Source organism: Chelonia mydas, chromosome 21, assembly GCF_015237465.2.
Source record: "Chelonia mydas isolate rCheMyd1 chromosome 21, rCheMyd1.pri.v2, whole genome shotgun sequence".
NCBI classification, from domain to species: domain Eukaryota; kingdom Metazoa; phylum Chordata; order Testudines; family Cheloniidae; genus Chelonia; species Chelonia mydas.
In genome coordinates, this window is record NC_051261.2 from 3686523 (window position 1) to 3700200 (window position 13678).

The following is a 13678-nucleotide window of genomic DNA, read 5'->3' on the forward strand; positions in this document are numbered from 1 at the left end:
CAGGCTAATATAGGTGCTCTGAATGCGTCTCAGTGACCCTAGTTCATCTGGACAGCCAGGGGTGACCTGTTTCCCCTCTAGCACTCGTTATAGCTATTTTCACTCCTCACTGTGTTTTGGGAACTTATTCCCTGGGCTTCAGCAGCTGCTCCTTTTGTTTTCCTGGCCACCTTAAAACTAGGTGCATGATACCAGTTTAGTAAAAGCTACCTCCTCGCACATACCCTCCACCCATTTCTAGAACTGTATTTATCATTTTTCTGCTTACCTTGAGGTAGTTGGAAAGTTGAATTATTTCCTAAAAGTGAAAGAAAAGCGCAGTAAAACCCAGATTCAGTTCGTCCAAACCTTCTATTTGATGATATTTTTAAACAAATCACTTCCATAAAGGAAAAGATTTTGCAAGTAACTGCAGTCAGTGGTATGAGTTCTAACAAGCATTAAATGGGAACCCTAAGTTATCACATTCTCTGGGCAATGATAATAAGCTATACAGACCTTTACTGTGCTTAGGCTTGTGCAATAATGCAGCTGTTCTGCCATTCACTGGCTAAACCCAAAGTACCAGTAGGTATTTTACCGCACAGTCAGTGCTTTCCCTGGAACAAGACTGTCCCTGTCTACTGCATTAGATGTACCGTCATAGATCTTTTTGTCAGTAAATTAATTTCCAGCAATCTCTGTCATCTACATTCCAGTAAGAAATAATCAGGAACAAATCCTGCTTTCATTGACACTGTTAAAACCCCGGAACTGTAGAATTTGGCCCTTTAACGTTAATGTTTCTTAGGACAACAGGATCCTCAAAGGCATTTCTGTACAGGTTATTCAGATGTTTTGCTTACCTTGTCTAATACTGCTATTCCACAGCTAAAATAAAAAAAGACAAGGATTTTCTTAAGATGGACATGAGACAGATTTATGAAAAAGATCACAAGAATGGGTGCAGTGAAAATACTTGCTAGGGAGAGAAGCAATCATATGACGATTCATAGAACAATAAATAATGCCAATAATAATAATCCTTTGCACTTGTATAGCACCTTGCATCTAAGTACGTCAAAGTGCCTTTACAGGTATCAGTGAATCCCCAGCCCTTGCAGAAGCAGGAAGAATGTGCTCCTAATAGGATAGATAACAAAATACTTACTCTGTTTGTTGGCTTGAGTCTTTCTTTATTGCACTAGAACCTGTTAATGTCTGAGTGCCTGTTAAGATAAAATTGAGAGGGTGGTATACTGGTTCCTACAGTGTCAGCAGATAGCTAGTATAAAATCCCTCATTCACAGCTGCACCTTTCATTCTGAGGACTCATAAAGTACTTCAACTGTATATAGGGATTATTTCAACCATCACTGAAATGCAGCCATTGCTGGGATGACACATGGCAGTTTAAACTGCACACAGCAGCATAACACAACAATTTAGGGCAGAAGGCGAAGAAGAATCTTGCATGCAGCTGAAAATGCAAGTGGAATTTAGGTCATTAACCTAAGTTAAAGTTTGGCCAAGCTACTGGCAAACACACCTATTTCTGAGAAAAGCGCCACGGAGTTTTTAATGATCACAAGTGTTCAGAGCCTCCGTTTTACGTCTGTATGGGATGATGGCTTCCTCTGCAGCACAGTGCCATTTTGCAGCAGGCTGGGGCAGTGAGGTCATTATTGACTCAGCACAAAGAATAGCACTTGGTGAATCAACATATTCTTATCATGCACGGTTAGGAAAGGGAAAAATGTCAGATTTGGCTGATACAGAACATCCTCCTTAAACACTTGAACAGGGCTTCTAGGAACAGGAACTCTTTTGGCATGTGTTAGGATTGTGTCTGATCTTGCTCCCATACAGTTCACAGGCAAAACACCCATTGATTTCAGAGGTGCAGGTTCCAGCACATTGTGATGTGGTACCTGGGGGGATTCTTTATCATTACAGACCCTCTTTCTCTGCCTGCTTTGGGAGTCCAAAGCAAAATAATCCATGTGATTCCCTTGAACCTCAGAGGTTTAAATAAAATGTGCCCCCAGATCCCAGTAAGCTTGAGTTCCTTTTTTCAAAACCTAAGCCTCATTTAGCCAGTCTTCTTGTACCTCGGCTGGTCTTGGAGATGTCTTTGGGGAGGATGTTTTGTGATGAAACGCCACAGGACTGCCAGTTGTTCTGCGTGCGAGGATCGTTGAGACTGTGCTGGAGATGCTTGTGATGGACCACAGAGGTGCTGTTGTTCTGAAATGAAATGAGAGTTTAATTTTTATAATGGCCTATTAAAAACCAGGAGAGAAAAGGGGAAGCAACTAACCCAATGGCATGGTGTCACTTGGAATGGTACAGATTGTGCCACTGACCTGGGCAATAACATGGGTGGAGACTGAGGGTTACAGTGAGATTGGGTTCAAGGCCTAATTTTTCAGAAGGTGCTGAGCACCCGCAATTCCCACTGGAGTCAGTGCAAGGTGTAGCCACTCAGCAACACCGACAGGGGCAGTGGGGGAACCTGCTAGCTGCAGGTAGACTGGGAAGCTGCAGGGAAAGAAAGTGCCTCTGAGAGGCCAGTTGCTTCACTAACCACACCGAGTGTAAGAAAAGAGCTTGTGAGGCCTTGAGTTAGTTCCTGGCTAGCATTGCTGCTAGCAGCTGGCGAGCTGTAGGCTTAGATATTTGTCCTGCACTCATCAGAGTTATATCTGAGTGCCTATTCAGGATCTCTGGTAGTAAGAGCATGAACTCTTTTTTCCCCCTTACTTCTGCTCCTCAGAGCCCCCTGCAGGTGCTAGGGTGAGAACGGTTCTGCACCCGACGTTACAGGCACGTGGGCTGCAAGCATGTGAACGCCTGTCCCAAGATCTTGCTGTCTGGCTTGTAATTAAACCCAGCGATCAAAAGAAATAAACAGTAGCATGAGGTAAATAATTGTCCTCCACACTCATGCCTTGTAGAGGAGCCCCCAGGGCATGTCTGTGCTTTTATTTTATTGCCCTTGGTTGTTCATTTCAGTTAAAAGCCCCTTGGATAACTTTACTTAGGTACAAAAACAGATGGGGGAATTATTTCATTTAAAAGGCTGTGAGTTTAGAAGGTACAATCTGATTGTTTTACTGGAACATTTATGTATGATCTTAATCTGGTTTTATTAAATGCATTGGCTCATCTGGTTCACTGCTGGCTGCGTATAACATCGGTAGGCTTGGCAGAGTCATTTTGATTTTTATCAATTTAATTTTTCACAGTTGAGAGAAATTATGGGACGGTCAACATTACTTGTCAAAATATAGGAAGTAAATATCCTTAAATCAAACGCCAATAAGTTCTCAAACAGCATTTTGGAAACTTTGCCTATCTGTAAATTTTGGTTATTATGATGAAAATACTGATTGGTTGTATATTTAGGGTGATATCACTGTTTAACAATGTTTACTGATAAAAAATCTGATACTTCCAAGCCTAAACGCAGGATAATTTACAGTTTGTAAGAAGGATGCTGAAATTAGGATACAATCAGACACTCATTACTAACTCAACATGAGAAAATTCCTGCCACTAAAGATACTGGCGGGAAGACATGCTTCCATAGGTTCGTCCCAAGAAAGCTAACTGTTTATGGTGGTCGTCGCCTCAGATCTTTTAATGAGAATGAGAGGTAATTTGCACAAGAGGAAAACAATTATTTTTCTACCAAAATGCAGGTTTGAGCGACAAGAAATGGCTGCAAATCTCCATCTGGGTCAAAGTTCAGTATTTAGAAAGTAGGAGAGGAACACAATGAGAGTGATGGGACAAAATCTTGCCCTGGATCAAATCTGTGAATTGTCAAGGAAATACCCATTTTTTTGTCAGTGAATTCTCAGATTTTGCCATCAAATCTTTAGGCCCTGATCCCAAACCTCTTGTAGTCAATGGAAAGACTCCCATTGATTCCAGTGGACACTGGATAAGGCCCATAGTAGGTAGCCAACCATTTATGAAAAGTATGACTGTCATAGCTGCAGCTGTTACCTGGAGGGATGTGGGTGACCTCAGATCCATCCAGGAAGATGCTTCCTTGCGGGTGCCTGTTGCACACTCTTGTCCTGGAGTTGCTGGTGTCCCAGTAGGAAACCTTACTTGTTTCTTTCCTTCTTCGGTGGCTAAGTTCCTTCTCTTCAGGAACTCTTTCTGGCGGGGGCTCTGGGACTGCTCCTCTGCTTCCTTTTTCCGACATTGCATCACACGGCGACATGTGGTGACGTTGTTTCTCCTCCACAAGTTCTCACGGGTCTCGTGCCGGCGCTCGCACTTCTCGTCGTAACTCTCGCTCAGACGCCTGCACCGGCGCGGGGGCTTCTCAGTTTGACTGATCATATTGTCCACAACCGCACAGACAACACACCAACCTGTGATGATCTTCTGGCTGCTTTGGTGAAGTTCTTTCCTAATGAAACCAAAGGGGAGGGGGGGAAGAGACATTGCAAGTGAAACAAATGATCAGGCTGGTGGCTGAATAAATGTTTGAGAGACACCAACTCTAGGAATATTCTCCTTATTCAGTGAATGCAGGTGGCATCTTTGTAGCGCTATGAAATCACAGACATTAGTGGTAAACACTCATTATGTCCCATCTTCTCCATCTCCCTACCCCCAGCCATAGATAAATATATACACACACGCTTGGAGCTAATACACGATTGCTCCTTGAGGTAGATTTTCCAGTGCTTTATCCAGTTCAGTTTCAATCATGTTCTAAGTGATGAAGCTTCCTTGGGAGATTTATTCTGCAGTCTTAGATCTTGCCATTATCAAATACCACCTGCTGTTCAGACTAAATTTTCTTTTGCTCAGTTTCAGCCTCCTGCTCCTAGTTATAAGCCCTTGGCCCACCTAAAAAAGTAAGACTGAAGTAAGAATAATGGCTCCTGGAATTTCCGTAGTAGTGGCCTTGCATTCCTTTCCTGCATACATATATTTTTCCAGTCTGTTCCAAAAGATTAACTGTAGATGTAGGAAATTTGCTGTTATATAATTTACTTTTCATGCAGCTGCATGTATTTCTAAATCCTGTTTGTCTTCTGTGCATGCCCAGAGAGGTCTAGGACATGTAGCTTGTGTTACCACACTGCATGGGTTTTTCTATAGAATCTTTGGAAAAATCCCAGGTTGTTTCTGTCTTATCAGTTTTAAGAGCTTCTACTACCTGAAGATAATGGTCACCCTAATGTTGAGTTCTGCATTCTTTTAGCTCCTCTTCCTTACCACTCATCTTCTGCAATAGCTTGACTTAAATAGTACATTCCAGTTTGCACTCTGAACGTTTTTCTTTCCTTCTCCTCACAAAAACCTGTCTGGCTGTAATGCCATGTCCTTAATTCTCCAGGCTAGTGGCACTGCTTCCTGTCCTCCTCTGTTGTAAATATTAAATACCTGTACATTAATGTTTACTCTTGTTAGAAACATTGTTGGACTCAAGATGAGGGGAGAGCAGGCAGGAGAGCTGAATGGCACTGCTCAGCCCAGTGGGCTTGCCTCCACTTCTGTTTGTTTATAGCTCAAGCAAAGCAGGTAGGTTGCACAGAAGCCTGCCCTAAGAATGAGCTCCTTTGTTTGGGCATTTTTCCTCCCTACTTTGTGTACATGTAGGGTGACCAGATGTCCCGATTTTATAGGGACAGTCCTAATTTTTGGGTCTTTTTCTTATATAGGCTCCTATTACCCCCGCACCCCCGTCCCAATTTTTCACACTTGCTGTCTGGTCACCCTATGTACATGTGCAGAGTGACTGATAATCCCTTCCCTCCAGTTCCTCCTACAGAATTCTCTGCTCCACTTGCAAGCTTCCCTCTTACTTGCTTTACTAGACTGTGGCCACATGGAAGGTGTTTGGGTCTTCTCCTCTCCACCAGTGAGGGAGAAAACAGAATACAACATGACACACACTGACAAGATCCCTAAACATTACATTTTCCCTCCTACCCCTCCTTATTAGCCAGCACAGGGATTTCCTGCTCCTTGATCCAGATGGATAATCCTCAGGCACATTCCAGAAATGTTGCTTGGAGGATCATGTGAGAATGCTAGGCATTCTGCTGAGCAGTTTGGGATTGGATTAGTGCTCCAGCGGTGGGAGTAAAGAAATACTTGACTCTATTGCCTGCCAGCCCAAGTGCACATTTTACTCTCTTTTTGGCCTGTTGTGTTTGGACGGTGAGATTCTCTGTTAGTTATTATTGATCATGTTTATTATGCAGGGCCAAAGGGCCAGCCAAGAATGGGGTCCCATTGTGCTAAGCATGGCATAAACCCCGAGTAGCAGGTTCAGGGTGGGGGAAGGGGTAGAACACACAAGCAAAGTCAACAATGTGATGGCAGTGATGCGGGGGGAGGTGTTAGTTAGGAGGTGATCAGCTAAACGGGAAGGGAAGGGTGAAGGGGACAGGGCAGAGGAGGAAGAGGGCAAGCGGGCAGTGAAGCAAAGGTGAAGAGTCCGAGGGAGGTGGAGGGTTGGAACAAACAGCGAGTCAGCACAAGGAAAAGCTCTGGAAAGTTCTCTCAATGTCCCGAGGTCTCTGCTCTGGCTGATTCTGCAGCTGCTCCTATGGCTGGTTCCTCCCTGCAGTTTCTCCCCAAGGACACACAGCTGGTGGAGTGCAGGGGGTGGAGGGCACCACCTGGGTCCCCACACAGTGTGTGATGGAGAGGTCTCCCCTGCATGGTTCTGGGTGTTGGGGAGAGGAGTATCACACTCCAGCCCTGGGATGGAATATCCATTTTATTTTGACCAGCTAACAGGATCCAAACCAAATATTTTTTCACGCAACGCACTGTCAATCTCTGGAACTCCTTGCCAGAGGGTGTTGTGAAGGCCAATACTATAACGGGGTTCAAAAGGCAGCTAGATAGATTCATGGAGGATAGGTCCATCAATGGCTATTAGCCAGGATGGGCAAGGATGGTGTCCTTAGCCTCTGTTTGCCAGAAGCTGGGATTGGGTGACAGGACATAGATCACTTGATGAAAACCTGTCTGTTCATTCGCGTTGGGGCACCTGCCATTGGCCACTGTCAGAGGACAGGATACTGGGCTTGACGGATCTTTGGTCTGACCCAGAATGGCCATTCTTATGTTCTTAAGGGCCTGGTTCTCCTTTCACTCACCGTGGTTTTATCTCCATTGACTCCAGTGGAGTTACTATGGATTGATACAGGAACAGATGAAAGAAAGAAGCAAATTCCCATCTCCAGATTTTCAAAAGTGCTCAGAGCCAGCAGCTCCCATTCAGAACAATGGAGAATCTTCTCTAGCCCCACTGAGGACAATAGGAGCTCTTGATTGCGAAGCTCTTTTGACTATCTGGCCATTTAGGGTATATCTGCATTGCAGCTGGGAACGATCCGCCCTGCCCAGTGAGTCAGACTCCTGCTAGCAGAGCTTCAGCTAGCAAGCTAGAAACAGCACTGTGCAGCTCAGATGGCAGGTGGACTCTCAAGCCCACCTGACCCCCTGGGTCTGAGCTTGGGCGGCTAGCCTGAGTAGTTTTATGGTAGCTGGAGCGGCAGCTTCCACACTGCTATTTTGAGCACACTAGCTCAAGCCCTGCTACCAAAAGAAAAAAGCAGCAGCAGTTGTGGAAGGCATTTCAAGGCTTTTATGCATGACTACTAACAAAGGAAGGGGAGAAAGGAATATATAGATTAGCCAAGAAACACAGAGGACTTGGCAGCTGCGAAGTGCGTCAAAGAAGAAAGCCCAAGAGAACGGGTGGTGAAGAGAATGCGAAGAAATCGTTGTGGGAAGTATGCGCAAGCAGCAGCTTCGTAAGACCATAAGCCTCATCACTGAAGACAATGAAACGTGGGAATGCAGTGGGAGCGGACAGTGTACCAAAGGAGGCATTTAAAGCATTCACCCATGAGGTCGTGGTGATGATGACAGACTTCTTCAACTTAATTCTCTGTACTGGAAAATGCCTGACAAGTGGAGGAAGAGCACATTGGTCCCTATCTTTAAGAGTAAAGGAGGTGTGCAGGAATGTAGTAATTACCAACCCATCTGTGATGTTCTCCTCAGGAAGTCCAGAGCCATAAGCTCACCGTATTACCTCTCTGCCTGAGCAAGAAAGAGCTTTGCTGGAGCTTAAACAGCCTTCTGCCACACCACTCTGTCCACCTCAGCAGAAAATACCTCCGGACTCCGCCATTCTAAACTTCCCCTTGCAGGTAACATTTAGTGAGCCCTGGTTCCCGAGTCCCCTAGAGGCATCTTTCTGCAGCGCACAGTCCCCCTCACTTGGACGCTCATCGAAATTAACCACATCTCCTGTCTCCAAAGAGACAGAATACACCTCAGCCTGTTGGTTCAGTTGAAGATATGCACCTCTCTTTACTATAACAGGAAGGGGATGGTTTATAGTAAAACTAATAATAAGTTTATTAATAAAAATATAGATTTAAGTGATAGTGAGCAAAAGAAGAGAGACAGGTCTGGTTACAAACAAAACAAAAATAACCTACTTTCTAGTGACTGAAACTTAACTTTAGCAAGCTACAATCTTTGCTTGAGCAGCTGTCTCACTCACATCCAGCTATCAGCATCCCCAGCCTCTCAGGCAGAAGGATCCACCAATCACAGCATCAGAGGGTGCTGATCCCTTTGTCTCCTAAGTGATGGATAACAAAGGAGTCCCCTTTCTGTCCTTTTATAGTTCAAAAAGCCTTTGAAAGGTGTTCTTTGAAAATAAACCCAGACAAAATTTCTCTCCCCTGCTGCTTGTTTTTCGGGGTGCAGGTGCCAAGCCCCTTCTTCATCCTCAGGTCAATTTGCTTTTTTTAATTCACTTGATCACTTTGTTTACCTTAGATATACATGTCTTTCTATTGTCCTGTGCTTGTAATCAAGCCATGATGTTTTTCTCTTCTACCTGTTTGGTTGATCCTTGCAGACGGGTAAATCCACATTCCTTTGTCTAGATCAGGCTAGTTTATCAACTGCCTCCACAACATATTTTAAGAACATATTTCCAGCATACATACATAACTCTGTATACATAACCTGTACATACATTACACAAGTTTTTTTTTTTTTAGGATACTCTGAGACATAGTTTGGCTTCATATTCTGTTGGGTGCAGTCTTTGCGAGTTGGCATAAAGGGGCTTTCAGGGTCACACCATCAAGTTAATGGATAACACTATGAAATGGCTAGAAAGAATTATCGAGAAAAGATTTTAGCAGGAGCTGGAGCATCAAATATATGACAACCAATTTGGGTTTACGCTTGGAAGGTCAACAATGGAGGCAGTATTTGCGACCTGAATATTGCAGGAGAAGTACAGGAACAAATGCATGGCACTGCACTTGGTGTTGGTAGATTTAGAGAAGGCTTGTGGCAGGGTTCCTAGAGAATTGCTTTGGTGGTGCCTTTGGTTGTACAATCTGCCAGAGACATATGTTCAGACTGTGAAGGATATGTATGAAGGTAGCACGACAGTAGTGAGAAGCAGCTGCGCCTAGAGTAAATCATTCACAGACAGTATAGGTCTACATCAAGGATCAGCCTTTAAACCCAATCCTATTTGTGATTGCAATGGATGCCTTGATGCAGGAGATTAGGGGAGAGGCTCCATGGAGCATGCTTTTTGCCAATGACATTATTTTGTGCTGTGAAGATAAATACAAACTGGAAAGGGACCTAGAACTATGGAGGCCTGCATTAGAAGAAAATGGCTTAAGAATCAGCCGACAAACAATGGAATACATTTAATGCTTTGTTGAGAGGGACACAACACGAAGCCAGTAAAACTAGAGATACAGAGTTAAGGCTGTGCAATAACTTACATACCTCAGTGGAGCCATGATGGGGATGTGGATGCAGATGTTAGGAATCACCTGACGAGCGTAAATGGAGAGAGTTGACAGGAATCCTCTGCGATAAGGATAGGCCAAGTAAACTAAAGAGCCAAGTGTATGAGATCGTGGTTAAGTCAGCCATGATATGTGAGTCAGCATGCTGACCAATGAAGCAGAGAGAACAACAACTACTTCGCGCTGCCAACAGGAGAATGCTCAGGCAGGTGCTGGGTAAGACAAGAGCTGACAAGCTATGCAGTGAAATGGTACAAGCCAGGATTCAGGTAGCCTCCATCACAGAAAAGCTGAGGGGAGGATAGACTGAGACGACTGGGTCATGTGAAATGACGGGATGTAGGATGTGTTGGCCAGAGAGTTCAAAAGCTAGTAAGTCACAGAACAAAGACCACCTAAAAAAAGTAGTTTGAGATGCTGAAGGAGGATATGAAAAAGGTTGGTGACAGCTTGGAAGACACACTTGACAAGAATACATGGAAACCAAGAACCAGAGGTACAGACCCTAACTGATGGGAGAAGGCGAGGAGGATCTCGAGTCCTGCTCGCACAGGTCTGTCTCCCTAGGCTGGGAGACATGCTCCCAGCTTCAGTGTAAACATACCCGAAGAGTGTGATTTTTTTCAGTGGTGAGACGCATTGACCCAACTTTGTTCCTACTGAAGTAAGTGGGAGTTTTACCATTCTCTTCTTAGGCCAACATTGAATGCTTTTGAAAATCCCAACCTTAATGACTCGGGAACATCAAATGATTCAGTCGTTAGAGTTCAGTTCTGATAAGTACCCAAGGTTTTACCTTAGGGTCACATTCTGCTCTGAGTTGTATAGAAGTCAACTGGGAGTAACATCACTGAGTAGATGCACTCATGATTTACACCAGTGTAACTGTGAGCAGAGTCAGCCCTTTTATGATGCCCACAATAATTTAAACAAAAAATAAAAGAAGTTTTTGATGTTGTTTGGTGGTTGGTTGGAAATCGAGATTGGAAATAGGGAGAGACTGCTCTCTTCCAGCTTTAGGTTTCCTATTCATGTCCTCCAAAGCTATATGATCTGCTACATGCCAGCATCTGTTCACTTGGCAAGAACATAAACTGGCACCCATCATATGCATAAAGTCTCTGAGCTGGGGCTCTCACCACTGGACCAGTATGCTAAGAGTGTTGTAGTAATGTCCATTCCTAGCAAACATTTTTCAGATTCTCATCAACATATATTCTGTTGTTTTCATAGCAACCATTTGTTACCGTCCTTAATGTCTCCATGAGCTAGACTACTTCCTACACTCTTGCACTCAGAGCTGAAAGACAGACGGACTGATTGAGATGTAGATAGATAAGATCAAATTCCTGTCCAAACCCTTTCAAAGTTCTGGGCACTCTCTATCCAGGTACTTATAAAGCTCGAATTACTCTTGAGTCGGAGAGCCTGACTGCCTGAAAGAAAAAATGTATCAACTAAAGTGAAGAAAAAATGAGGCAAATTAGTCTCTGAAAAAACAGGTTAAACTTTGTTCACTCTCAAATAAAAAAAGCGATTTCACTAGCATTTCTTTGTCCCACACAACTGGAAAATCACTGACTTTGATGGAAATGCTGAGAGCAGTTAGTAGCGTCAATTAACAAGTTTGCAAGGTTTTGGGGAAGGGGGAGGAAAGATGGGAGAATTTTATAATAATCTGCCCTACAGAATAGTATAGCTACCTGTAAAGAACCACTACAGATAAACACATTTCTTATAATGGCACAGTCAGAGCAGGTCACTGAAATGTTTTCCTTTGGAAAGGCGTTCTTCTAGTCAATCTGAGAACAGCCTTTTAATAACAATCCGAAGGGTGTATGCTTTTATGTAGGAGAAATCTATGCAAACTGGCCATCAATGCATCACCTTAAATGCTCCCCCAGCCAAGTAGGAAAATGAAAACTGCCAAGATAATATTGAAATAAATCACTTTCTAAATGGCCCTGTGCTTTTGGCTTTTTGGGGTTTCTTTCCATCATTTGTTTGGAGATGCTGCTGACTCTCAAACCTCTCACTGCACTGAAATGTCCTTTTTTTCCACTTAATTTTTCCGCTCAGCCCCCTCTGCGTCTCATCAAAATCTGCTAGTCATTTGAGTTTATTGTTGCAAACTTTCAGCTGGAGAAATAACAGAACTGGGAAACTCACGTTATAAAATGCTTAAAATGTTGTTTCCACACAGCTTTTATGGTCTTGACTTAATAGTTTCGTTGTGGCCCACATTCTGGGCTTTCTCTCTCATGCCCAGTCTTCCTTACCACAGCAGGCTGAGGGTAGATCTGGTGAACAGCTTTGCCGACATTGAAGTACATAATGATTGGGGCCTGTGCCAACACCCCAGAGCTGAAAACCCTCAGAAACGGGATCGGGATGTGAACTCACTCCTCCTCCTCCCCCCAAAAAGACAACTGGCCTCCAAACTTTTCAGGCCCTGGAAAAGATATTTTTCTCTGCCTATATTTTCCTATTTTAAAAATGGCCCAGTCCAGTGCTGAATTTGCGTGCTGCTGCCCGTTCATCCGGGTGTGTGATACGTACTCAAAGCCCTGAGTTTGTTAGACTCTTCTCATTACAAGCAGCTCAGCTACCTTCTCACCTGCTCTGACTACATTCTTCTGACTACAGAGCCTGTTTATTGTCCATCCCAGGAAGTAGGACTTGTTTATACGCTTGATTTAAATACAAAATACCTTTTAACTTTTAAAGCAAGAAAGAAACATAAAGAAAAGTGTAATCTATTACTCACCCCCAAACTGAGCAAACTGCTGAGCCCTTGCTGATGAGTTATGGGTTTTATTTTCTTCCATGGTCACCCAAAATTACTCTTCCTAATTAATGAGCGTGCCCTTTATCTCTCTCTTGCATGCTGTAACACTCAAACTTCAAAGGGAAAAAAAATCCCTTGCTGGTTCATGTTACAACTTCCCAGTGTCAATCATGCAGGCTGAAACTTGGGGAAAAAAACAAGACACAAATTGCCTCCCTTTACAGGGTCAGCGTTTACTTCTGTACATCCATAGCTAGCCACAGATCTAAAGTTTCTTACCTCTACTCAGCAAGGGCAGCCCTTAGGTGGATTCGCCAGATGTTCAGAGGCCCTGCTCTGCTCCCCGACCTCAGTTAAGCACCACGCCAGAAAGGAGAAGGGTGAGCCCTGGGTTACCGGGTGCTAACACATTGCAACTGACATCTCGTTTGAATGACTTCTCTCTGCTGCTTTTTTTTTTTTTTTTTTAAACAGGAAATGTACTAAGCCACAACACTTACCCCAGGTTCCTGTCTCTGCTTAAGAGTTTGTGACATGGGAGGAGAGGCTAGGGCACAAGCTCGAGCATTGGTGCCCCGCACAGTACAGTTGTTTGGTATCTTGTGGTGGGACAGGCTGCATTCCATTATCTCCAGGGTCCGGGAGTGTCCTTTGCTGTTTCTCCATTTATCAGCCACTGCAGCTTGAGGCGGTGCTCTGTGCTGAGAAGCTGTGCAGAATGAGCTCTGGCTGACTCTGCCCTGCCACCTTTGGCATGAGGAATCCTGGTGCTGGGAAGGAAAGTAGTGTTAACAGTCTTGCGTAGTGTGAGATTCATATTTCTGCCTTCTGAGGTTAGGCCAGCGGCAGAGTTGACAAAGGTCAGAGTGAAGCAGGTGTGAATGCTCCCCACCAAACAGGTGTGTCCAGGTAAAAATGGAAGAAAATGAAACTCTAAGGCAGCCATCTTCTTTATGATTGCTCCATCCTTATTTTCTAAGAACTCAGCCAGAAGTGATGCTTGATCCAAGTCTATGGCTAAACAGTGCTAGAATAAAAAGTGAGAGCTTCCCTTAGCATT

General features: G+C 44.0%; 2 protein-coding genes across 7 annotated transcripts in view; one reads left to right on the forward strand and one right to left on the reverse strand.

Annotated features, from left to right (window-relative positions):
- TRAF3IP3 (TRAF3 interacting protein 3) overlaps positions 1 to 13269 on the reverse strand; it is a 28095-nt gene extending 14826 nt beyond the window's left edge. For 4 of the 6 annotated variants that reach the window (XR_006286955.1, XM_037885382.2, XM_043533809.1 and 1 more), the window contains exons 1-6: positions 9808 to 9836; positions 3994 to 4408; positions 2091 to 2226; positions 1151 to 1208; positions 846 to 870; positions 269 to 298 (exon numbers count right to left, since the gene is read on the reverse strand). Coding sequence is in view for 5 of the 6 variants with exons in the window: in XM_037885382.2 (XP_037741310.2) it covers positions 269 to 298; positions 846 to 870; positions 1151 to 1208; positions 2091 to 2226; positions 3994 to 4408; positions 9808 to 9821 (678 nt within the window). In the remaining variant the exon portion in view is untranslated. Of the gene's footprint in view, positions 1 to 268; positions 299 to 845; positions 871 to 1150; positions 1209 to 2090; positions 2227 to 3993; positions 4409 to 9807; positions 9837 to 12597; positions 12802 to 12897 lie in introns of those variants that run through there. The other 2 variants (XM_043533810.1, XM_037885383.2) reach the window with 2 other exon arrangements.
- The window catches only part of LAMB3 (laminin subunit beta 3), a 121188-nt gene that overhangs the window by 13990 nt on the left and 93520 nt on the right, over positions 1 to 13678 (forward strand). The window lies entirely within an intron of this gene.